Genomic DNA, 25,831 nt, shown 5'->3' on the forward strand with positions numbered 1-25,831 from the left:
GGTGTGCCTGCACCCCAGTGCCCCCCTACTCCCGTGTCCTGGCATCCCACCATCCCTGTGTCCTGCAGTCCCAGTGTCCCCACTTCCCTGTGCCCTGGTGTCCCAGTGTCCTGTTGTCCCCACATCTTGGCATCATGGGGTCCCACTGTCCTGCTGTCCCGTGTCCTGGTGTCCCAGTGTCCTGGTGTCCCAGTGTCCTGGTGTCCTGCTGTCCCCACATCTTGACATCATGGGGTCCCACTGTCCCACTGTCCTGCTGTCCCAGTGTCCCCACTTCCCTGTGCCCTGGTGTCCCAGTATCCCAGTGTCCTGCTGTTCCAGTGTGCTGCTGTCCTGGTGTCCCGGTGTCCACGAGTCCTGCTGTCCTGCTGCCCTGCTGTCCCGCCACCCCCATATCTCAACGTTATGGGGTCCCAGTGTCCCCCCGTCCATCTGTCTGTTCGTCCGTCCGTCCCATCGGGGCATCGCAGGTCCCACCTGCCGGGGGCTGCCGGAGGGCGCGGGGCTGCGGGGAGGGGGGGTGGCGATGGGGGGACTACTGGGGGGGGGGCCCTGGGAGGGGCCGATCCCCGCGTGCCGGGAGCTCGGGGCGGCGGGGGCCGGGCGATGGGCGCTCCCGGGCGGGGCGTGTCGGGGCCCCCCGGTGCTCCCCCCACCCCGGTGCTCTCCCCCCCCCCCCGGCCATTGGCCGCCTTCGCTCGCCCCGCCCCGCGGGCCCGGTTGTCAACACGCAGCGCCCGCCGCCCGCCCGCCGGGCCGAGCCGAACCGAGCCGAACCGAGCCGAACCGGGCCCCGCCGAGCCCCGCCGGGCCGGGCGGGGCTTCCACCCCCCGGCCGCTCCGTGACTAAATAAGGCCGATGCCGCGTCCGCGGCGCCGCGCGCCGAGCGGGTAGAGCGGGGAGCGGCGCGGGAGGGCGGGGGGAAGCCCCGGTACCGGCCCCGCGCGGGCAGCCCCGGCCCCGCTGCCGGGCGGGGGGCAGGGCCCGGCGTTAACCCCCGCACGCCCGCCCCGCACCGCGCCCCCGCCCCCCCCCGCCCCCCCCCCCCCGCCGGAGCCGCCCCGCCGGCGCCGTCCTTGGCTCAAGGGCAGCGGGACCCCCCGCGGCGCGGGGCCGCCTCCCCCCGCCCGGCCCCCCCCCCCTTCCCACACCCCCCCCGGGCCGGCGGAGCGCAGCGGGCGGCGGCGCTGCCCCATGGGCCGGGCAGCATGCCGGTGCGGCGGGGGCACGTCGCCCCCCAAAACACCTTCCTGGACACCATCATCCGCAAGTTCGAGGGGCAGAGTGAGTAGTGGCGCGGGGGGCTGGGGCCGGGGAGCGGGGCGGTGGGGGGTGAGTGAGCTCCAGGTGGGTTTGGGTGTGGGTGATAAGGGTGAGTGGGAGGTGCCACCGGCTCCTCTGGACCCCCTGAGCCCCCCCGGCCTGTCCCCAGGGTGGGGTTGCAGTGGGGTGTCCCCCCCCGGTACTCGTGGGTGGGGATACCCCCCTGCTCCCCCCACCCTAGGATCCCCCTCTGGCAAGCTGCCAGCTGTGGGTTTTGGCACCCAGACAGGGAGGGGTGTTGGGGGGGGGACCCCAAACCTCCCTGGGGACAGACATGGAGCTTTCCCAGTGGGGACGGAGGAGCCGGACCATGGTGATGCCACAGCGTCCTGTCTGGGGGGTGGTTTGGCCTGGCCCAGCATCTGCCCTCAGGCTATGGTGTTGATCCCTGGGGTCCCCATGGTGATGGCAGTGGGGTCTGGTGGTGATGGTGGTGGGGTCATGGTGGTGGGGTCCCGGTGGTGATGGCAGTGATGGTGGTTGGGTCCCCACACTGATGGTGGTGGGGTCCCTGCGGTGATGATGGTGGGGTCTGGCAGTGATGGTGGTGATGGCAGTGGGGTCCTCTCAGTGATGACAGTGGGGTCTCCATGATGGTGATGGTGGGGTCCCCACAATGATGGTGGTGGGGTCCCTGCGGTGATGGTGGCCATGCCAGTTGTTTGGGGAGGGCCCACCGGGCATCGACCGGGACAGTTTGCCAGGTGTTTGATACCCAGAGCCACAGACAGACAGACAGACAGACAGGACAAAACCTCCCTGTGGGGCACCAAGCCACGGTGGGGGGGACACACGACGCCCTGTGGGACTGACCCCCCCTTCTCCCCCCGTCCCCAGGCCGCAAGTTCATCATCGCCAACGCCCGCGTGGAGAACTGCGCGGTGATCTACTGCAACGACGGCTTCTGCCAGCTGTGCGGGTACTCGCGGGCCGAGGTGATGCAGAAGCCCAGCACCTGCGACTTCCTGCACGGGCCCCGCACCCAGCGCGGCGCCGCCGCACAGATCGCCCAGGCGCTGCTGGGCGCCGAGGAGCGCAAGGTGGAGATCTGCTTCTACCGCAAGGACGGTAGGACCCCGCTCCCCTCCCAGCTTGGTGTCCCAGCCCTGGCCCCCGCGCCCAGGGCTTCACGCGGGGGGGCCAAGGTCTCTCACGGGCAGGTGGACCCCTGAGGGGACGGTGTGCTGAGGCGGGTGCCTGTGCTGTGCCCATCCGGCGGCAGTGCTGCAGCTGGAGGTGACATGCGGCACGGGGATGCGGTTGGGGGTAGCATGCCCTGAGTGCTGGGGAAGGGGAGGGGGCGGCGGGGGCCCCGTCCTGCCCTGCCCTTGGTCTGTGGCGTGGCCCTACCCTGAGCCAGAGTCTGGCTGCCCCATGGCTGCCCAAAGGCTGGGGGGGACGCGGGTGCTGCACCGTGCCTGTCCCTGGAGTGAGGTGCCAGGGCCGTGGGGCTCGAGCCTGTGTCGGGCATCACGGTGTCACCGTCCCAGGGGGTGTGTGGGGCTCACCATTGCTATCACCCCTGCCTTGCTCCAGCACGGCCAGTCCTGGGGGTCCCTGCGCCATCGGGTGGGTGCTGGGCCCTGCGGTGCCCAGGCTGGGCCTGGCCACGCAGCCACACACAGCACTGGCAGTGCCAAGGCTGCCGCGTGTCCCTGCTGCGCCAGTGCCCGTGCCAGGTGTCCCGTCTCTGGCGGCAGCTGCCCACGGCTCTGGGCACCCGGCCCCGGTTCTGGTGCACTGAGCAAACGAAGCTGGTGCCCAGCTGTGGCCCAGCACCGGCTCTGCCAGCAGCCACCACGTGCAGCCGTGGTGCCCTGGGCCCGGCTGCAGCGGGCACACCTGGTGCCATGCACTTTGGACCCGGGGCTGGTGTTGGCGCGTGGGCGGCTTGTTAGGCCTGGGCTAATTGGCCAGTGCTGGCTGGTGCTGCCACGCAGGATCCGTGCCCTTGGTGGGGGCTGCGGTCCCCGGCAGCATCCGTGGCTGGTGTCCCCGCCACCCCTGCGCCCCGTGGGTCCGGCATGCTGAGCCAGCAGCTCCCCGGTGGTGCCAGGGCTGTGTGTGCCCCCGGGGGGGTTCAGCCCTTGCTGCCCCCTCCCAGCTTGTTGTCCCAGCCCTGGCACCCTGCCCTGGGCTCTGCTCCAGGCCAGCTGTGGTGGGGGGGTGACTCGTGCTCCCCCCCTACCCCCGGCAGCCCCCCCTGCTCCCAGGGCGGTGCTATGGTGGGACAGCCCAGCCCCCTTGAGCTGCCCCCCCAAGACTACAACCCCTGCCCTGCCCTGGGCTCCCAGGTGCTGCTGTGAGACCCCCAGTGAGGTGGTGTGGGGACCCCGGGGTGGAGATGGGGGGTCCCCAGCACGGGGTGGCGGGGCTGACCCAGGAGGCAGCTCAAGCTGCCAGGGGTGACTGGTGCCGCCTGTGCCGTGTCCCGGGGGAGCGCCGTATGGGATATTTATAGGTGTCGGCATGCGGTGCCCAGGGAACTGCTTCCCCCCCTGTCCCTCCCTGCCACGGCCGGGACTCCCCAGGATGGGGGGTCTCCCCGGGCTACCCCTGCCCTCGCCCCCCAGCAGAGCTGCCTTGGAACCAGTGGGACCCGCGGGGGCGGGGGGGTGTCAGACCCCTGGAACTGGGGGTTTCCTGTACCCCGGTGGCTGGGCCTCTTGTGGTGGGTCCTGGTGCTGCCAGGGCAGCAGTGGTGCTGCTCGTGGGTGCCCCTTGTCCCCACCGGGCACAGCTCAGTCCCACGGGGTCCTGCTTGCCCGACTGGGGGTCCCGATCCCACGGACCCCCACAGCCACCTCCAGCTCCAGCCTCATGGCCAGGCCATGCTGGCCTCGACATCCCCGGCGCAGGGGCCATCACCGCGCGCGTCGACACCCTGGCAGCCGTGCTGGGGTGCTGAGCCCCCCTCCTCCACCCCAGGTCCCCCCCAGGTCCCCTCTGCGGCACCCAGGTGGCCTGTCCCATGTGGCACGGTGCTTGCCGGTGCCGCGCCGCGGGGTGCTGAGCCGAGCTGGGCCCCGCCGCGTCGCCAGCCGCTGCTGCAGCCATTAGTTCTGAGCGACGTTGTTTATACAGCCCCGGCGCTGGCGCAGACGCCGGAAGGTCGCGGCAGCCGCTGAGGAGCTGCAGCCCCACGGGAAGGCCTTGGGCTCACCGGGGTGGCTGACACCGCGCTGCACCATGGCTGCAGCACGTTGGGGGCCAGCCATGGCATGGAAGACCCCCCATCTGTGGGGTCAGCAGGAGCTGTGGCAGTGTGTGGTGCCGGCCGTGGGCCTGGGCAGAGGGCTCGAGGGGCTGCCTCGTGTCACTGGCACTGCCTGCCCAGCACGACTTGGCATGGTTTGGCATGGGTACCCCCAGCCTGGCCAAGCCCCACCGAGGTCACAGCCACCGGCTGGTTGTGCTGGTGAGGGGCAGTGGGACGCGTTGGCTGCCACCAGCGCGTAGTGCCCACGCTGCAGTGTGCCAGGACTGGCACCAGGCACCCCTGGTATCGGGTGGGATGTGGGGGCACAGCGTGTGGTGCAGGATGAGGGGGGCTGCTGCGGGGTGCAGGGGAGGTGCTGCGGGGTGTGGGGGGGGCTGCGGGGTGCAGGGGGGCTGTGGCTCTGGGGCAGCGCTGGGATGGGGCTCGGTGCAGCATGTGGTGAGGTCCCGGTGCTGGTTCTGCTGCTGGTCCCCGTTCTGGACCTGCCCCTATCCTGGTGCGGGTGTCAGTGCTGGTCCCAGTCCCGTGGGGGTCCTGGTGCTGGTCCTGGTCTCAGTGCGGATCCCAGTCCCAGTTCAGATCCTGGTTTTGGTGCCAGTTCTGGTGTGGGTCCCGGTGCTGGTTCTGGTCCCAGTGTAGATCCTGGTCTCAGTGTGGATGCCGGTCCTAGTTCAGGTGTGGATCCCAATCCTGGTCCTGGTGCTGGTCCCGGTGCGGATCCCAGTCCCAGTGTAGATCCTGGTCCCAGTTTGGGTCCTGGCCCTGGTCCCGGTGCTGCTTCAGGTACTGGTGCTGGTTCCGGTTCCAGGGTAGATCCCAGTCCCGGTGCAGATCCCGGTGCCGATCCCGGTCCTGGTGTCGGTCCCGGTGTCGCCGCCTGGCGGAGACGGGAAGCAGCAGCGCAGCCCGGCCGGGGCGCGGGGGTTGGAGCGGGGGGCACCGGGGGGTGTGTGGGGGGTGCGGTGTGTGGGGGGCAGCGACAGGCGGGTGGGGGGCGAGTGCACTTGGGGCCTGGGGTGCGGGGAGGGGGTGCGGGGTGTATGTGGGTTTGGGGTGCAGAGGGGGTGTGGATGGATTTGGGGTGCAGGTCTGGAGGTGGGGGGTGCATTTGGGGCGCGGGGCGCACCCTGAGCAGGGCAACCCCCCCACATCCGCCGGCCTCGTGCAGCCCCCTCCCCACGGCCCCCCATCCTGGGCCGCGTTCGGTCCCTGTCACTCGTGGCCGGAGTCCCCGAGCCCAGGGCGGGCCGTGGGGGTGCAGGAGCCCCCGGTGCTGCCGTGGGGGGGGGTTCGTGCAGCCCCTGGCGCGGGGCCTGTCCCGGGCTAGGGGGGCACAACGGGGGGACGTGGGGTGTCCTGTGGGGCTCTGGGGGCTCAGCGGGCGGCGGGGGGGTCAGCACAGCCCCCACCTCTCCTCACTCCCAGGGGTTTCCCAGCCACCGTCCCCCAAAACAGCCTTCCAAGCCTCGCACCCCAGTTCGCCCATGGTGGGCGGGGGCCGTGGCCGGGGCTGGTGTGTGGCTGTGGGGGCTGAGCTGGGCCCCCGTCCTGGCGTGGCCTGGCCTGGCTGTCCCCTCGCCGCCGCCGCTGCCCACAGCCATATTTAGGCATAAAGCCGGCCCGGCAGCGGTGCTGCCAAGGGCCGCAGCCCCGGCGCTCTGCGGGGCTGGGGGCGGGGGGGGCTGCACAGGGGGGGCCCCTTCACGACCCCGCTCGTCCGAGGCCACGGCCGGCCCTGGGCTCCCCCCTCACCCCCCCCCCCCCCCCGTGCCCTTTGCTCCCCCCACCCCCCGCCCCCCGCCCCCTGCGTGGGGGTCCGAGTGCCTGTGGGGCAGGGGCGGCGGGACCCCCGCCCACCCTTGGTCCGGAGGCTCCGCCGGCAGCCAGGTGAGGAGGGTGTGCCCAGCACGGGGGTCCCGACCCCCTGACCCCGGCCCGGGCAGTGGGACGGGGCGGCCGCGGGCGGGGGGCCGGTGCCGGCGCTGGCGCGTGTCCCGGCACCGCGGGTCAGGGGATCAGGATTCCCCACGGAGCCGGGCGCCGGGTGGGCGAGGATGAGGCGAAGCTGCCGGCGGCGGCACGGGGCGGCCATGTGTCCGTGCTGCTAATCCCCCCGCGGCCTGGCCGGGAGCCCCGCTGCGGCCTGCGCTGCCACGGGCCGTGGGGGGTCCTGGTGGGCTGTGCCGTGCTGTGCCATGGCATACTGTGCCATGCTGTGTTGTGCCATGCCGGGTTGTGCCATGCTGTGCCATGCCGTGCCATGCCGTGTTATGCCGTGCCATGCTGTGTTGTGCCATGTTGTGCCGTGCCATGCTGTGCCATGCCGTGTTATGCCGTGTTATGCCGTGCCATGCCGTGTTATGCCGTGCCATGCCGTGTCATGCCGTGTTATGCCGTGCCATGCTGTGTTGTGCCATGCCGGGTTGTGCCATGCCGTGCCATGCCGTGTTATGCCGTGTTATGCCGTGCCATGCCGTGTTATGCCGTGCCATGCCGTGTCATGCCGTGTTATGCCGTGCCATGCTGTGCCATGCCGTGTCATGCCGTGTTATGCCGTGCCATGCTGTGTTGTGCCGTGTTGTGCCGTGTTATGCCGTGCCATGCTGTGTTATACCGTGTTATGCCGTGTTACGCCGTGTCATGCCGTGCCATGCCGTACCATGCTGTGTTGTGCCGTGTTGTGCCGTGCCGTGCCATGCTGTGCCGCAAGCCTCCGGCAGTGTTGGCCCCCTGCCTGCGGCCCCACGTGCGGGCTGGGATTCCCCATGCGGGGTTGAGGCCGGTGCCGGTGCCAGCTGGCGGATGCCGTGCCAGGCTCCCCGGCGCAGGTTGCCGGGCCTGCTGCCAGCGCGGGGGGGAGGTGGGGGACGCCGTGCGGGGGTGCAGCGGGGTCTGTGGCACAGGGTGTATGTGTGTGGGATGATCCTGCACCCCGGTGCCACATGCTCGTCCCGGCCCTGTGCCATGTCCCGCTGCGCCATTGTGGGTGCTGGGGAGGGGCGGGGGTTGCTGCGCTGGCGGGGGGCTGTGGACACCCTCTGGCACCCCCCGGTGATGGGGACCCGCCCCAGGCAGAGGTGCGGATGCTGCTCCACCCCCGCGCAGCAGAGGTTACCCCGGGCTGCCCCGGCCCCCCCGGTCCCCCCAGCTCCAGCTGTGGCAGCAGGATTAGCGCCGCAGCTGTTAACGAGTCCTGAGCCGCTTAAGCCTGGCCAGGCACCCCGACTGCGCCCCGCGCTGCCCCCAGCCCCCTGTCCTCACCCCACACAGTCCGTGGGGCTGTCTGGGGGGGGCAAGCTGCCCCCACCCCCTGTGCTGCTGCTCTGGTTGTGCCATGGGGCGCCAGGCTCCATCCTGTCCATGTGTGCCTCAGTTTCCCCACCTTGATGTGGCTGTGGAGGAGGGGGCTGGAGGGGTCCCACTGCCCAGGGTGAGGTGGGGGGTGCCGGGATGGGGTGGGGGTCAGAAAGGGGGTGCTCATCCGGGGTGTGGGTGCTGTGCTGAGCCCCCCGTACCCCCACAGGCAGCTGCTTCTTGTGCCTGGTGGACGTGGTGCCGGTGAAGAACGAGGATGGGGCCGTCATCATGTTCATCCTCAACTTCGAGGTGGTGATGGAGACTGAGCGTGCCGGCTCGCCTGATGACACCAACCACTGGGTCACCCCCGCCAACTGGTTCCCCTCCGGTATGGCTGGCATCGCGGCACAGGGCACCCTGCATGACCAGGGAGGGAGGGGGTCTTGTGCCGAGGCCACCGCGCTGGGCACAGAGTGCCCAGCATGATTGAGGTGGGGGGAGGTCTTGTGCTGGTGCCACTGTGCTGGGCATGGGGTGCTCAGCATGACTGGGGCTGGGGGGAGTCTTATGCCGGGGCCACCGCACCAGGCATGGGGCACCCAGCATGACCAGGGTTGGGGGGGGTCTTGTGCTGGGGCCACCGCACTGGGCGCAGCACGGGCATCACCAGGACCTGCGTCACGGGTGCTGGGCGCTGCCGAATGCATCATGGTGAGAGTGGTGGGTTCCTGTGGAGGGGGGCGTTTTGCCAGGCGACACCCAACCCTGCCCCTTTCCCCCTCCAGGCCGCAGCAAGTCGTTCCGGCTGAAGCTGCCGGCACTGCTGGCGCTGGCGGGCAGCAAGCAGTCGCTGCCACCAGAGCCGCCCGACGCCGTGGTGGTGGACTTCTCCAAGCAGAGCAGCGAGTCAGGCGCCGAGGACGCCGCGTCCTCGCTGGAGCCGGGCGGCCCGGGGGACCCCAAGCCTGAGGACCGCGCGGCGCTGATGGGGGACGAGTCCCCCGAGCCGCCCGTCACCCACTCTTCTCCGCGCGCCGACCGGCTGGCGCTGCACGCTGCCTTCTCCAACTGCAGCCTGGCGCGGAGCCGCTCACGGGAGAGCGTGCACAGCGTGCGCCGCGCCTCCTCCGTCGATGACATTGAGACCATGAAGGGCGACGGCGACAAGCGCTGCCACAGCCGACACGCCAACTCCGGCACCGCCATGCACCGCGGCTCCAGCACCGGTATGGCCACGCGTGGCTTCGTGCCCCCGGCACACCGTGCGACCACGGGGTGAGGTCCTTAGCGCTGATGGCTCTCTAGGGCCTGGGTCATGTCCCGGCACGCGGGTCGCTGGCAGAGGCAGCCGGATGGAGCCGGTGGTGCCGGCATACAGCCGCGGTGACACGTGTCGCTGTTGGGCTCCTCATCGCAGTGGTGCCCCAAACTGCCGGTGGCTCCAGCACCCCGTGTGTGACCCCCCCATCCCTCCCTTACCCGGCGAGGGGTGTACTGTGGCTGCCCCAAACCCCTGTGCGGCACCAAGCTCCCAGCAGGGACCCCCACAGCCACCCCAATTTGGCCGGCTCACCGGCTGTCCGCCAGAGGGGGCTTGCTCAGCCACGTCCCCCTCACCGCAGCCCCTGACCCCCCATGTTTCTCCCCCACCAGCCCCTGACCCCTCAGCAGTGCCGTCATGTGCGGCGGTCGCCACCTCAACCCCTGATCTGGCCAAGCGCAGTCCCCACTCCCCGCTCCCCACTCCCCTCGGCTGCTGTGGGCACCCCAGCCCCGGGCCCCCCGTGGTGACGGTCCCCCCGCCCAGGGGCCGTGAACAACGTGCGCAGCGCCCTGCTGAACTCCACCTCCGACTCGGACCTGGTGCGGTACCGCGCCATCAGCAAGATCCCCCAGATCACCCTCAACTTCGTGGACTTCAAGGCGGCCGATGCCTTCCTGGCTGCGCCACCCGGCGAGAAGGAGATCATCGCCCCCACCAAGCTGAAGGACCGGACGCACAACGTCACTGAGAAGGTCACACAGGTGGGTGAGACCCCCGCGGGTGGGTGGGCGGGGGTGTCTGGGGTGGTATCGGAGCTGCTGCCCGTCTGCTGGGGGGGTGGATGTCAGAGCTCAAGCAGAAGTGATGGAGCTTGTGGGGTGATGTCAGAGCTTGAAGGGAAGTGATGGCGCACATGAGGGGATGTCAAAGATCACAGGATGATGCCAGAGCTGGAAGGGAAGGGACGTCAGAGCCTGTGGACTGATGTCAGAGATTAGAGATTCATGTCAGAGCTCATGGGATGATGTCAGAGCTCTAAGGGAAGTGATGTCAGAGCTCAAGCAGAAGTGATGCGAGAGCTTGCAGGGAAGTGATGGAGCATGTGGGGTGATGTCAAAGTGTGTGGAATTATGTCAGAGCTTGAAGGGAAGTGACATCAGAGCCTGTGGGCTGATGTCAGAGATCAGATATTCATGCCAGAGCTCATGGAGTGAGGTCAGAGCTTGGAGGGAGGTGTCAGAGCTCGTGGAGTGGTGTCAGAGCTCATGGAGTGGTGTCAGAGCTCACAAGATGATGTCAGAGCTCACAGGGCAGTGTGTGAGCTCCTGGGATGATGATGCCGGAGCTCACAGGGTGATGTCAGAGCTCGCAGATGATGTCAGAGCAGTGCTGGGGGTGCTCAGGGCTGCCGCAGGGTGACAAGGCCACGATGGGGTCCCTGAGGCGCGGCGTGCTGGGGCAGGCATGAGGTGCGGGGTATCACTGGCAACGCCCATTGTCCCCCACCCCGCGGGACCAGGAGGGTCCCTGTCGCTCCCCATGGGAGGGTCTGTTGGTGACGTCCCGGTGATGCCAGAGCCGGGGCCATGGGCGCGGTGTCAGGGCGGCGCAATGCTGGTGCAGCACGTGGGGCCCCGGGGGGGAAACACGCGCCAGACCCCCCCGTCCCTGCACCGGGACATCCCTCGGGCCCCACGCCGTGCGGCTGCCGCGGCTGGGGGCTGCCCGTGCCGGGGGGCTGGCGGGGGCAGCTCATGCGCCGACGTTGTGTAATGGCCATCTGCTGCTTAATTACACCCTGGTCCTGTGCCTGCTAACGAGCGGAGAGCCAGGGGGGCCCCGGGGGTGCAGGGCCAAGGCAGAGGGGCTGGGGAGGGGCTGTCCTCACGACCCCCCATGCAACCCCTGGCAGCTGGCGGGGGGCAGCATCTGCCTGTGCCCCCAGTCCCTGCATGCCCCGATTCCTCCCCCTGCGTCTGCTTGCACACAGCAGCAGGGAGAGGGGGCCATTTGGGACCCCCCCTGCTCCCTGTGGTGCTCCTGGCCCTGCTGCTCGGGGTCCCCTCCCGGGAGCACCTTGGGGCACACAGCCCTGCTCCCCTCGCCAAGCACCGGCGCAGTCATGGGACCCTCTGTGGGGAGGGGGACCCCTTCACAGGGACCCCAATGCCCCCCAGCCCTGGACTTCCCTGTTCTGCGCCAGCATGCTAACGAGCCAGGCGGCCTGATTGCCTTTGCTGTGTAATTAATTGTGATGCTGCGGTGGACAGCTGCCTGCACTGTGCTGCCGTCGCTGCCCACAGCTGGGACCCCCATCGCCATGCAGGGCCCGGCACACCGGGACCCCTCGTGTGGCTGGGCTTGCCCCACGGCACCGGGGTGGGGGGCACGGCTGTACCCTGGCTGTGTGGGGTGCCCGGGGGTGGAAGCACCCTCCGCCTCCCCGGTGCAGGATGGGGTCCTCACCTTGGCCTGTGCCCGGCTTGGCGGGCTGAGGTGTCAGGGCTGCTGTGTGCCAGCACGGTGCCTGGGTGCTGTTGTGGTGTGGGATGGAGTGTGAGCAGCCGTCGAGCGGCGTAGCGATGGCGGCTGCACTCAGCGCCCTGCAACGGGCTGTGGGGCAGCCTCAGGTCCGGCACCGTGAGCTGGCGGCGCTGGGGGGCTGGGGCTTGGAGGCAGCAGCACCGTGAATCATCCACAGTGATGGCAGCCAAAGCAGCCCGCAGCTCCCGTCAAGGTCACCACGCGCTGGGGCCTGCCAGCCCGCCATGGCCAACCACGCCGCGCCAGCCTGGCGGGGATGGGGCAGGGGATGGGGATGAGGAAGGTGATGGGGATGAGGATGGGGATGGGGACAGAGCATGGCACAGAGGGGTCAGTGAGGCCACACTGCCATGCAGGGATGGGTGCGGTGCCATCCCAGTGGCTCATGGCACCCCAGGGACCCCCAGCCTGCTCTGGTAGGGACCCCTGCCCGCAGGGTTGCAGAACGGTGCTGGGGCTGGGTGCTGCCTGTGCCGCACTGGCTGTGCCTGGCATGGGGGGAGCGTGTGCCAGTGCTGACCGTGGGCACGGTGGAGGCCAGGGGGCTGCACCGGGCCAGTCTGCTTGTGGCTGGTGGGTGCCCTGTGGTGCCGTTGACTGGGCCAGGCTGTCAGCAGGGGCTGCTGGGGGCTGTGGGGGGTGAGAGTCAGAGTGGGGGCTGTGGGGAACCCCCCCTGATGGAGCAGGGGGTCACTGTGCCGTGGCCCGTTGGGTGAGACGCCCGTTGGGTGAGGACACGGCGCACTGAGGTCACCCCTCTGCCGGGCCGGGGGGGGGGGGTGGGCTGCGGGGTGCGGGCAGAGGCGATGGGCAGGCGCAGAGGGGTCTTTCTGCCAGGGCTGGGCAGCAGCCAGGGACACCGGGAGCCGGCGGGGCCGTGAGTCAGCCTGGGGCTGCCGTGGTGCCAAGGAGCCCCCGCCGCTGGCTCAGCCCCGTCCCTGCACTGTCTCTGTACCCATTCCCATTCCAACTCACCCGTGTCACATCCCCTCCCCATCCCCTCCCTATCCCCTCTCCATCACCACCCCGTCCCTACCCCATCCTTTCCCATCCCATCCCATCCCATCCCATCCCATCCCATCCCATCCCATCCCATCCCATCCCATCCCATCCCATCAGGGTGCTGTCCCCACGGGCTCGGGGGTCCCTTGGGTGCCCATCCTGCAGGCAGCAGCTGGCAGGCTCGGGGTGGGCAGGAGGCTGGCAGCTGGGCACTGGGTGCGGGGGAACCCGGCGAGTGACCCCCATCCACCCACCCACCCGTGCCTCAGTTTCCCTGGGGGGTGTTCCCAGTCCCTCCCCGCGGCGTGACGGGCCCGCGGGGAGTGGCGGAGGCTGGACCGGGGAGGAGGGGGCGGCGGCCGGGCGGGGAGCGGGACCGGCGGAGGCGGGAGGCAGCGGCAGCGGGAGGGGGGGCTCGGGGCGGGGGGGTGCCGTCCCCGCTCCATCTGCCGCCAGCTCGGGGCAGCGCCGGGATGGGGGGCAGCGGGGGGGCGGCGCGGGGCTCCCCCCGCTGATCGCGACCATGGCTCCGGCGCGGCGCGACAGCGGCGACCGTCCCGACGGGGACCGCAAGAGCGACCGCGTCCGCCGCGCCGTCCGCATCTCCAGCCTGGTGGCCCAGGAGGTACGGGGGGGGCTGGGGGGAGGGGGGGGGGGCGGATCCGGGGAGCGGGGAGGGCATGGGGACCGGGTGGGTTCCATTCCGCCGTTCCCGTCCCGACCTGCCTCACCCCCGCCCCGACGGCACCGCCTGCCCCGGGCTGTTCTCCTCCGCAGCGCGCCCGGGACCCTCCCTGAACCCTCCCCGGGCGGCGGATGTGCGGGCAGGGGCACGGGCAGCCCCCAGGCTCGAGGGGAGGGTCACGGTGGGAGTGGCCGGCGGAGGGAATGGACCCCCTAGCTCGTCCCGCCCTGAGCAGCCGTGGGGCGGGGGGCTGCCCCCCCGCTGGGCTGGAACCCCCTCCCTCCGTGGGCCGGGGTGGGGGCATGAAGCGGGGGGGACATAGGTGGCAGCATGGGGTCAGCGTCCCGAGGGGCCGATGGCGCCGGGAGCTGTCGTGGCACCCGGGCTCTGGCCATGCGCCGTGGGGTGAGGGGCATTGGCTCCCCACGGGCACCCACTGCCACCTCGGGGTCATGGCACCGCTCCGGGCTGCGGCTGTTACGCAGCGGCAGCCGTGGCGCTGCCGCGTGGCCGGGACGACCGCCATGTCCCCACCGCGTGGTGCCCATCGACGGTGGCGTGTGGCACGGTGGTGGCTGAGGTGGGACGGGGCCGCTTGGCGTCTGCGTCACCGGGTGGGGGTCGGGCGTTGGGGCGGGCGCACCGCCCCATGGGGACGTCACCGTGTCACAGGGCTTCTCACCCCCACCCTGCCACCGGCACCGGGGTGTCGGTGCCGCTGCTGCGCAGTCGTCAGCGGGGTGCCTGTGTCGCCTCCCAGCCCGGGGTGGCTGCCTGTCCCCGGTGTCCATGTCAGCGCCCACCGAGGGAGCTGCACCGTTGCCGCAGCTCAACACGGTGAGTGCCAAGGTGGGGACGGTGTCGGGGTGTCACCACCGCTGTGGCGCATGCTGCCGGGGTGGCCGGCCATGCTGGTGCCGGGTGCCTATGGCCGCGGGTGATGCTGACACTGGCCCCTGCGAGGGCGATGGGCGCCGTGGCTGGTGTTGGGCTCCCTTGGCGCTGCGGGTGTCGGTGGTCGTCCTGCCTTGGGTGTCCCCAGGGGTGCTGAGACCTGGCACAGCGCCGGTGCCGTGCGTGTGCCAGGGTCAGTGTGCAGTAGGTTTGGTGTCCTGGTGTTGAGTGGCCCGGAGGGTTCTGGGGACCTGCCGATGGGGGTCCTGGGTGGGTGTTGGGTGCATGTGGCCACTGGGTACCTGCCGGTGCCGATGCCGGTGTTGGGTACCTGCGGGTGCTGGTGCTGGTGTGTGGGTGCCAGGCTGGCTGCTGGGTCTCTGATTCAGGGTGTCCCTCGTGTGGGCCCCATTTTCTGAGGGTGGAGGGCTGCACCCAGGGCTGGGGATGCTGATGCATCAGTGCAGCAGTTCTGCCCTGGGTGCACAGTGTCACCACGAAGCGCTGGTGACACAGGCCTGGCAGCGCTGCGGTCAGGGGAATGCTGTGGTAGGGGGTTGTCAGGGTGTCAGGGTGTTGGGATGTGCTGGGTCACGACAGGGTGCAGGCGCACCCACGCACTGGGTGGCAGTGGCCAGGGATGCCGGGGGTGCCGGGGTGCTGGTGGTGGCCCTGGCTGTGGATCGGGGTATTTGCGGCAGCGAGGGGGCTGCGCCCCGTGGGCGCAGGTGTCTGGGTCGCGGCAGGTGCCACGCCGGGTGTCTCCGGCTGTGCAGGCAGGGTGCCGGGTGCCGGTGTCACAGCAGGTGTTGGTGTACGTGTCACCGCGTGCCTGCGCCGGGGCGGTGTACGTGTCACTGAGCGTCGGCACCACCAGAATCTGTGTCACAGTGACTGATGGGTGTTGTGTCGCCGCGAGTGGGCCCACTGCTGGCGGCGTCACCGTGGTGGAGTGGTGCCCTGCGGCCCAGCATCGCTGCCCCGGGCTTTGAGGGGGCCGTGACGTCGCCACGTGTCAGCCCCGGCACGGGCGTGTGGTCTGGGCTGAGGGTCGGTGCCAGCTGGGGGTCGGGCGCTGCCGCCGTGGGTGTGGGTCGGTGCGGTGCCGGGGTGTGTGGCTGTGCCGATGGAGCCGTGTGTGGGGACCCCCGAGCCTCGCACTGCACAGGGGGCCGGGGGGCTGCACCTCCCCCCCCCCAGTGGGGCATTGGGATGTCCCTGGGCTGATACGCAGCGGTGACACTGACACGGTGCGGGGTGTTGGGGCGCTGGACCCCGGGGGAGTCTCCGGGGCCTGGGGATGGGGCTGCTGGGGGGGGGGGATGGCCGGGGGTGGGGGCTTATTTCTGGAGGGGGGGATCCATGTCTGTCCCAGCCGTCCGTCCAGCTGTGCACAGCTCCCAGAGAGTCCCAGAATGGGAATCCTGGGGGGGTGTCCAGGTGGGATGGGGGTTGGGGTCTGTGCACCCCTGGGGGTACAGCCAGCGCCCCCAATACTCCTCCCCCTCGCCCCGTGCCCGTGGGTCCGTGTGGTTAGTGCATGATGGGGTGTGGGGCAGGGGGTCCCTGGGAGTCCTTGGGGGTTCTGTCTGCCCTCTGCCGCCATCCAGCCCCCCCTAGGGGTCCCGTCCAGCCCCATCCCCATGCAGGGACGTGGGAGGGCGCAGGGCTGGAGCTGGGGGGAGGGGGAACACACGGGGTCCGGGGCGGGGATGGGGGTCGCAGGGTGTGGAGTGGGGGCCCTGCCCGCGCTGCAGGCAGGGATTTGTCCCAGTTTGGCTGGGATAATTTTAGAGGCAGGAGCCGGGTGGCTGCTGGAGCCGCCCCCCCCGCGCCCCCCTGGCTCCCCCCCCTCCCGCCCCCCCTGTCCCGGCTAAAAATGGAGCCGGGCAGCAGAGCCGCCCTTAAAGGGGCCGTCGAAGGCTGGGGAGGGCGGCTGGGCCCCCCGGTGGCTGGGGCCTGGGCCAGGAGGTCCTGTGTCCCTGTGGGACCCAAGCCCCACATGTGCTGCAGCACCCGTACCCCCTGTGTCCCCCCCCAGTATCCCCACCCCCATGTCCCCATGGCACCTGTGACCTCGTGTGCCCCCATGGCAGCGTGACCCTGCATGACCCCGCAGCAGCATGACCCCTCGTGCTCCCCGTGACACCACCCACCCCCCATCCTGGGGGTATCACGTATGGGACACACAAGGGGTGCTCGGGGCGCAGCCCCCCAGGAAGAGCTGTGGTATCCCCTGCCCCAATTCAGCACAGTCCGTGTTCCCCCCCCCAGCCCCCATCGGGCCCACCCACCGCGTGTGCCGCACGTGGGGCTGCAGGTGCCGCCGGGAAACCCCGCGCGTGGGCGGCAGCGGGTGAGTCAGGGCTGGCAGGAGCCACTGTGCATCCCCAGGGCTGGCACCGTGGCACATGGCTTCCCCTGGAGCGGTGAGCACCCTGTGAGGCCACAAGGCTGTGGACGGGGGTGCTGGGGGTCCCCTGGGATGTCCCCACTGCCCCGTGTCCCAGGGGCGGCAGCAGGAGCGCGGGTGTGTTTTGGCTGAGTTGGTGTGGGAGCAGCAGTGTTCCCCGGCCCGTGAGCGCCTGTGCTGTGTGCCCGTGCTGTGCCCATGCCATGTCTGTGCCGTGCCTGTGCCTTATGTGCACCGTGCCATCCCACTCGCTGCCACAGCGCTGGGCCTCAGCCCCCTGTCCCTGCGCACAGGTGCCGGCAGCGGCAGTGTCTGGATGGCCAAAGGGTGCTGGTGGCATCAGGACACGTCCCACCCCAGGCTGCAGCCCAGCAGCTGCCACTCCCTTGCTGCCCCCCCCCGTCTAGCCTGGTTGTGGGCGCCGCAGGCCACGCTGTGGCACTGAGCCACGCCAAGCCCTTCGGCCTGCTGCCACGTGCCGTGCCGTGCCAGGCCAACAGACAACCCCGAGTGTCGGAGGGGTTAAGGGGCGGGCGGGGGCCGAGCGGGGGGGCGGGGGGGCACAGCCCTCCCTTGGCAGCAGGAGCGGAGCAGCCTGGGAAAAATTTCCGCCCCAATAATTTTCCTGTCGCTCCGGTGGTGCCGGGCTGCCGCCGCCACCGCTCGCGCCTCCTGCCGCTGCCGTCCCGCCGAGGGGGTGCCCGGTGCCCGGCGGGGTGTGGGGGGCCAGCGGCAGTGGTGGGATGGGTGCAGGGTCTGCTGGCGGTGGGCTGCGGCCCCGGTGCCCACTGGGCAGGCGGCGGGCAGGCGGCGAGGGGTGAGTGCCGCCGGTGCACCATGGCCCGGGCCTGGGCCCACGGGTGGCCGTGAGGATGCTGGCGTCGCTCCTGCAGCTGCTCCAGGAGTTGCCGGGCCCCCCCGCAGCCCCCCCCCGGGCCGGAGCAGGACCCATGCCTGGCATCTCCCTCTGCGGCACCTGCCTGTGCCTTGACAGCGACGCCGCCCGCGCCACGGGGCAGAGCCAGGAGGAGAAGGTACCGGTACTCCCGCTCTGCCGCCAAGCCCCGGCACCTCCCAGGAGCTGGGCAACCTCCCCAGCACCTGGGATCCGGCATGGCCATGCCCATCCAGGGAGGGGACGGGAGGGTCTGGGCGGTGTGCCCACCCTGGGGCCCCTTGTTCTGGTGGTGGGCACGGGTGGGCTCAGGCTTGGCACGCCCTGGTGCCACGGGCACTGGGTTTGGGGTGGTTACGTAAAACCATCTCTCACTCTGTCCCCACCGCCGCATGTGCCCACAGCCCCCACGGGCAGCAGGGCCAGGGGACCCCTCCCCACACCCCAGCTGTGGTGCTACCCCTGGGGCTGGGGGCTGGATGGGGCCCTGGGGCCAGGCCTGGGGGGGCTGTGCCCCCATTGTGCTCTCCTGTGCCCACGGTGCAGATGCTGCAGTGCAGCTGGGGTGAAGAGCTGTGAGCAGGGGGTGCCGCTTGGCCCCAGAGCCCCTCACCTGCGCCTCGGGGCTGTGTGTGGGGATGGACCCCTTGGAGGGGGTGTGGAGAGGGACCTCCCCCACCAGGGACCCCCAGGGTCATGCTCCTGGGCTGTGCTGGGCTGTGCCGTCGGGGATCCGGGAGCACCAGGGGGGTTGGTGTTGCCCCATTCCCCATCCCGGCCCTCGTGTCCCAGGGGCTCTTTGGAGGTGGCCGGTGGCCACTGGCCCCAATGCTGCCCAAGCCCCCAGCCCCCTGCACAGGGCCAGCCTGGCTCTGCTCTGCCCCAGCCCTGGCACCTTCTCCCCACCTCAGAGCCCCTCTGCCCCTGACGCCCCTTTGCCCGGTCACTATTTATAGCTGGTGCCCCCCGTCCCGGGACAACTAATCCCTGTGCCAGGGGGTGGGATGGACGGACAGGCACAGCTGCCGGGGCACCCCCATGCCCCACGTGTGCACAGTGTGTGTGGGAGTGTGTGTGCAGCAGGAGGGATGCGGGAAGGCTGGGGCCATTTTAGGGGGGCTGAAAGTGCCAAGGCAGCACTTGGGGAGGGGGCTGTGCCCCAGCTATGTAAATGCTCAGCGGAGGCATTTGCCTGCCAGCCCTCATTTCCATGGGCGCTGTCTGGGGATGGGGAGGAGGGGGTGGATTTCAGCAGGTAGAGTCCTGCCAAAGCTTGGGGGGGTTGTCCCTGAACCCCACTGCTTCTGCTGTGCCCACTGGTCCCACTGTGCCCATGGCTCTCGCCGCACCCACTGAACCCGTTGCACCCATTGCTCCCGCTGCACCTGCTGCCTCTATTGCACCTGCTGCTCCCCCCCTCCCCACCCCGAGCAGGACAGGGACCCATCTGGCGCAGCCCCGGACCGACAGACCAGCCCCATGGCACGTGGGGTGACGGGGGCTGCACGGTGCTTGTGCCTGGCCAGCCTGGCACCGGGACAGGCTGAGGTGCCTGTGCCAGCCCGCAGCTGCGTCACCATGTGCCGCCGGCGCTGCCAGCCCAGCTCTGGCAGCAGCTGCGCCGGAGTCCCACTGGAGCAGGGCTGGGCACACCAGGCAGAGCTCTGGGGTGACTGCTGCCGTTTCGGGGTGTGGGCCTTGGGGAATTGCTGAGGCCAGGTGGGTGCAGTGGGGGCTGCAGCCAGGCAGCATCGGTGGGGTGGGTGGGGGTACGTGGGGCTCATCATCACCGTGCCCCAGAGCATCCTTGGGCCCAGGGGTGCTCGTCCTGCGGCTGTCGGGGGGCAGCCCCTGTGCAGGGGGCGGATGTGCAGTGTGGTGGGGGGCTGCAGGCGCTGAGTCACTGCCTCCCCTCCTGGCCCCTCCCCGCCCCAGGTGCTGTCGCTGGGTGCCGACGTCCTTCCGGAGTACAAGCTGCAGGCGCCGCGCATCCACAAATGGACCATCCTGCACTACAGCCCCTTCAAGGCCGTGTGGGACTGGCTCATCCTGCTGCTCGTCATCTACACGGCCATCTTCACCCCCTACTCGGCCGCCTTCCTTCTCAACGACCAGGAGGAAGCCCAGCGTCACAACTGCGGCTACTCCTGCAGCCCCCTCAATGTGGTGGACCTGATCGTGGACATCATGTTCATCATTGACATCCTCATTAACTTCCGCACCACCTACGTCAACTCCAACGAGGAGGTGGTCAGCCACCCCGCCAAGATCGCCATACACTACTTCAAGGGCTGGTTCCTCATCGACATGGTGGCCGCCATCCCCTTCGACCTGCTCATCTTCGGCTCCGGCTCTGAGGAGGTACTGGCCGCCCCACCACCGTGCCATGCGGCCCTGCCCTGCCTGCCCTGGGTCCTGCCGTGGGTGATGCCCCGGAGGGGGTCCTGCACACACCCCCCCAGGCTGGGGATGGGTGCCGGTGGTGCTGCGGTGTGTGCTGGGGTGGTGGGAGCTGTGGTGGTGGGTGGGTGCTGTGGTGGGCGCAGGTGGCACATGGTGCTGAGCACAGCTGGGAGTGGGGCTAGGCCTGGCCCTGGGGTACCCCTGCACCCCAGCACCAGCAGAGCACATCTGGGGGGGCGTCTTTAAGCCCCCTCCCTGCCACGTGGCTCTGTGGGACCCCCCAGTAGAGGGTAGGGGGAGGTCTTGGCTGCAGTGGGGACACCGGGGGCATCTGAGCCTGAAGTGGGGAGAGGGGCTGGGGGGCTGGCATGGGGTCCTGTGGGCACCCTGCGCTACAAGGGCCGGGGGTGCCCAAACCAGGGGGGACACAATGGCTGCTCTGCCCATCCTGTGCTGGGCAGCAAGGGTCTCTAGGGAGTGGAAGCTGCCCTCCCTCACCTCCAGGCAGAACAGGGCTCCCCGGGGTTGGGCAGGGACACCTCCCCATCCGCTTCTGGGCTGGGGTGGTGCTGTGCCGGCATCTCCACTGCTGCATCCCCTGGTGACCCCGTCTGCCTCACCCCTCACCCACAGACCACCACCCTGATCGGGCTGCTGAAGACAGCGCGGCTGCTGCGCCTGGTGCGGGTGGCCCGCAAGCTGGACCGCTACTCGGAGTACGGGGCGGCCGTGCTCTTCCTGCTCATGTGCACCTTCGCCCTCATCGCCCACTGGCTGGCCTGCATCTGGTATGCCATCGGCAACGTGGAGGGGCAGCGCATCGGCTGGCTCCACTCGCTGGGCGACCAGATCGGCAAGCCCCTCAACGCCAGCAACCCCCATTACGGCCCCACCATCAAGGACAAGTACGTCACCGCGCTCTACTTCACCTTCAGCAGCCTCACCAGCGTCGGCTTCGGCAATGTCTCCCCCAACACCAACTCCGAGAAGATCTTCTCCATCTGCGTCATGCTCATCGGCTGTGAGTGTGCCCGGCGCCGGCGGCAAGGGGGCAATGCGGGGTGGGGGGGCTACCGCTGACTGTGGGTGTGCAAGGGATGCGTGGAGGGGTGGAGGGGGTACTGCTGACTGTGGGCGTGCAAGGGAGCTGGGGGATATGTGGACCGGTGCGTGGGTGGGGGGGGTACCACTAACCAAGGGAGCCAGGGGATGCGTGGAGTGGGGCATGGGGGGTACCACTGACTGTGGGTGAGCAAGGGAGCTGGGGGATGCATGGAGGGTGCGTTTGGGGGGGGTACCACTGACTGAGGGAACCAGGGGATCCATGGAGGGGTGTGTAGGGTGAGGGGTGTGTAGGGTGGGGGGGGTTACTGCTGACTGTGGGCATGCAAGGGAGCTGGGTGATGTGTGGAGGGGTGCAGGGTACCACTGACCAAGGGAGCCGGGATGTGCAAGGAGGAGTGTGTGTGTGGGGGTACTACAGACTAAGGGAGCCAGGAAATGTGTGGAGGGGTGCACAGGGTGGGGGTACCGCTGACCGAAGGCACATCCATGCAGCGGCTCCACACGTGTTCCTACATGAGCTGGCTCGTTTGGGGGTGTGGGGGTGCCCAACGTTGAGTGTGGTTTTGGTGGGGTGGGGGGGCAGAGCCCAGCAGGACCCCCCCGCCCCATTCCTGCTGGGGGCAAGGGGTGGGATGACAAGCACATGGCCACATGCAGGTTGGGGGGGGGGGGTGACGTCAGGGTGGTGTGTGTTCCCCCAACGATGGTCCCGGGGGCCGCCCCTCACCCTGCTGCCCCCCTCCCCCTGCCGCAGCCCTGATGTATGCCAGCATCTTTGGCAATGTGTCGGCCATCATCCAGCGGCTGTACTCGGGCACCGCACGCTACCACACGCAGATGCTGCGCGTCCGCGAGTTCATCCGCTTCCACCAGATCCCCAACCCGCTGCGCCAGCGCCTGGAGGAGTATTTCCAGCACGCCTGGTCCTACACCAACGGCATCGACATGAACGCGGTGAGCGCCGGAGCAGTGCAGCACGGCACCCCGTACCCCAGCACCCCTGGGTGACCCTCTGCCCTGTGTCCCACAGGTGCTGAAGGGGTTCCCCGAGTGCCTGCAGGCAGATATCTGCCTGCACCTCAACCGCAGCCTGCTGCAGAACTGCAAGCCCTTCAAGGGGGCCACCAAGGGCTGCCTGCGTGCCCTGGCCATGAAGTTCAAGACCACCCACGCTCCCCCCGGCGACACGCTGGTGCACGCCGGCGACGTCCTCACTGCCCTCTACTTCATCTCCCGCGGCTCCATTGAGATCCTGCGTGGGGATGTGGTGGTGGCCATTCTGGGTGAGGCCCTGGGGACAAGGGGAACACACACAGGGAGAGCCTCGGCACTGGGCTGGGGGGTGCCCGCCATAGGCTGATACCTTCCCCCCCCTCCCCGTGACCCCCAGGAAAGAACGACATCTTTGGGGAGCCGCTGAACCTGTACGCGCGGCCCGGGAAGTCCAACGCAGACGTGCGGGCGCTGACCTACTGCGACCTGCACAAGATCCACCGTGAGGACCTGCTGGAGGTGCTGGACATGTACCCCGAGTTCTCCGACCACTTCTGGTCCAGCCTGGAGATCACCTTCAACCTGCGCGATGTGAGGAGCCCAGGGGGGTGTGGGGGCTGGGGGACAGGGGTCTGTATCCCACTGAGCCTGGGGGGGTCCTGAGTAAGTAGGGATGGGGCACCAGGGATGCTCAGGGATGCAGGATGGTTGCTGCGGGATGTCCCCCAGCATCACCCAGTGGGTGAGGGGTCACCCCCTCTGCCCCAGCATCGCCCCAACACCAGCCCCACACACTGCCCACGCAGCTTCCCACTGCCCACCAGCCCGGTATGGGGGGTCTGGCAGTGCCCCTGCCTCATCTCACTCCCCCTCTCCGCAGACCAACATGATCCCCGGCTCCCCAGGCAGTGACGAGCTCGACGGTGGCTTCAACCGCCTGCGGAAGCGCAAGCTGTCCTTCCGCCGGCGCACCGAGAAAGGTGGGGCTGGGGGCTGGGGCAGCGGCATTTTGCGGGGGTGGCAGGTCCCGAGGGGCCGCGTAACTCCCGGCCTGTCCCCCCACAGATGCTGCCGGCCCTGGGGAGCTGCGCAGCGGGCAGAAGGCCCTACGGCCGGGCAGGAGCTGCCAGGCGCCCGGGGCCCCGCGCGGGCCAGCCGAGTGGGAGCCCTGCCACTCCAGCTCACCCTCCAGCCCCCCCTCCAGCGACGAGGATGAGCCCCCTGCTCCCGGGACGGGGGTCTCCGCTCTGTCCCCCTTCCGCAGCGCCCGCCCGGGTAGCGAGGGTCCTGTGCCCGCCGAGGCCGAAGAGCGCAAGGGCAGCGACATGTGCAACCCCCTCTCAGGTGGGGGACAGGGATGGGGAAGGTGGGGGGGGGATCGCCATAGGGCTGGTGGGGGGGTCTCCCTTCTTGCTTGCGGGGGTCCCACAGACCCCCATCCTGCTACCTCTGCCTGCCCCCCAATCCCAGCCCTGCCCTGCTGCCCCCCCCACCCCTCTACGCCTTTGCACCCCCAGGCTGTGCTTGGGGGGTCACTGTGCCAGCGGGGCGCATCCTCCCTTGGCACCCCAAGGGCACTGATGTCCCCCCCTCACTCCCCCGTCACAGGAGCCTTCTCGGGGGTCTCCAACATCTTCAGCTTCTGGGGGGAGAGCCGGGGCCGGCAGTACCAGGAGCTGCCGCGATGCACCATCCCAGCACACGCCGCCCTCAGCATTCCCCTGCCAGCCATGAGCCGCCGGCAGCGCTGCGAGGTGGAGATGCGCCTCGACCTGCTCCAGAAGCAGCTCAACAGGTATTTTGGGGGAATGATGGGGGTGTGAGAGGGCAGCTCAAGCCCTGTTGGGGGTGGCTGGGGGTCCCGGCACGCACCGTGACGCCTCTCTGTCTGTCCTCAGGCTGGAGACCCGCATGGCTGCGGACATCAGCTCCATCATGCAGCTGCTGCAGCGCCAGGCCGCGCTGGTGCCGCCCGCATACAGCACCGTGTCGTCCCCCCACCAGCTCCCCGGCCCGCCGTGCCCACTGCAGCCCATCCTCCCCATCACCCCCATCCAGCCGCTCTCTCAGGTAAGCGCAGTCCAAGCTGCAGACCCCCAAGTTCGGGGCACCACACACCCCGTATCCCATCCCCTAGCCCCACTGCAGGCTGGGGTCACTCCTGAGCCCCCCCAAACTCAGGGCAGCCCTCCCCATACCCTCACCCCATTGTGGGTTGGGGTCACCCCAGAGCCCCCAGATTTGGGGCATGCCCCCTGTACCCCATCCCCTCTCCCCACTGCAGGCCAGGGTCATTCCCAAGCACACCCAAAATCCAGCCCCTCCCCCCCCCCCCCCCCCCGTGCCCCTCCCCATCTCCTATCCCGTCCCAGTGGCTCCTGGCATGGTGGTGATGCTGGTGGCCGCGTTCTGGCAGGTTCCCAGCTTCCCGGTGCCGCTGGAGCTGCCACGAGCCCCGGAGCCCCGTGACGAGCCGCCGCCGTCGCCGCCGGACGTGGTGCTGCTGGTGGAGCCGCCGGCTGCTGCCGTGCGACGCCTCTCGCTGCCCGGGCAGCTGCCCGGCCCGCCGGACACACAGACGCTGCATAGACACTGCTCCGACCCCGGGAGTTAATGGGCGGCGCGGGGACGGGGCGAGACTCCCCGGCGCAACGCCACACGGGACCCCCCGTCCCCCTGGACGCTGGCCGGGCCGGTGGGCTCCGGGCCGCCGCGTCCCCCCACGGACAATCCCTCCCGCCGCCGGCAGCCCGCGGGGGGGGGCGGCGGGAGCCCCTCGGCACCCCCACGTTAGCTGGCCTAACCCGAGGGGGCCAGGCCCCCCTGCACCCCCCCCCCCCCGCCCCGCTGGCACGTCCAGGGCTTGGCTGGCGGGACAGACGGACGCGTGCTGCGCTTCACCTGCCCTTCCTCCTCCTCCTTCTCCTCCCTGCACGGCCCCACAGCCCCTTCCCCAGCCAGAGCCCCCCAGGGCGGGTGGCACACGGTGGGGGGGGATGTGCAGGGGTGTGCACACATGTGTGTGCGTGTGTCACACGTGTTTCCACGTGCTGCAGGTCTGCCTGCATCACTCTGTGTGTGTGTGTGCACACGCGTGTGCATGCGTGTCCTCATGTCCCATGCCCCGGGACCCTGCCGTGTGTGTTTGGGGGGGCGGGAGGGGATGTCCTGCTGTGCCGGGACCCCCGTGCTGCGCTCTCGGGACAGACGGACACACTGTGCCCGTGTGTATATGTGTGTGTGTATGTCCACCCCTGCCACGCCTCCTGCCCATGACACGTGTGTCCGTGTGCACATGCGTGTGTGCTGCGTGGGGTGGGGGCATGCATGTCCCCGCCGTGTCCCCATCCTTGTCCCGGCTGTGGGTGGTCATGCCGGCCGGGGACGTCTGTGTGCCCATGGGGCAGCGCTGTGCGGGGGAGCAGCCCCCTTCCCACCTCCCCATGCCTGCTGCGTGAACCCCCCTCGCCAGCCACCCTTGCCCCTCATTTCCCCCTCAGCTGGGGGTGCCCCCAGCCGCTCCCCCTACGCCCAGCTGGTGGCACAGGGTGGGAGGGTGCAGCCCCTCTCTGTCCCCCCCATCCCACAGTGCCACCCCAGGCACAGGGAGGGGGACCCTGGTGGGGAGGGGGCGCGTGCGGGGCGTGGGGGTGCTGCCCCCCCCATTCTGCTCGCCCTCGCTCCTCGTAGCGTGTGCTGTGTTTGTGCCGTCGTCCCGTAGCCGGGCACCACGTGTGCCTGCCCCCCCCCGTTTCTCACAGCCCCGCATGTCGCCTTCTGTGGTAGGTGCCCCCTGTGCCCCACCCCCTCCCCCCCAATAAACCAGACCCAC

At 70.0% G+C, this 25,831-nt stretch overlaps 1 protein-coding gene across 1 annotated transcript; it reads left to right on the forward strand.

Annotated features, from left to right (window-relative positions):
• Window positions 1-1,209: 1,209 nt before the first annotated feature.
• Window positions 1,210-25,831, forward strand: KCNH2 (potassium voltage-gated channel subfamily H member 2; the record flags this gene model as incomplete). Its single annotated transcript, XM_084260510.1, has 15 exons — window positions 1,210-1,285; window positions 2,162-2,392; window positions 8,068-8,229; window positions 8,627-9,067; window positions 9,649-9,866; window positions 19,474-19,899; window positions 20,575-20,962; window positions 21,761-21,960; window positions 22,037-22,289; window positions 22,397-22,590; window positions 22,880-22,979; window positions 23,065-23,343; window positions 23,608-23,794; window positions 23,898-24,069; window positions 24,416-25,831. 15 exons carry the CDS (start codon window positions 1,210-1,212, stop codon window positions 24,611-24,613), a joined length of 3,525 nt encoding a protein of 1,174 aa, XP_084116636.1. The 3' UTR covers window positions 24,614-25,831.

Source organism: Gallinula chloropus (genome assembly GCF_964237585.1).
Source record: "Gallinula chloropus genome assembly, chromosome: 2".
NCBI classification, from domain to species: domain Eukaryota; kingdom Metazoa; phylum Chordata; class Aves; order Gruiformes; family Rallidae; genus Gallinula; species Gallinula chloropus.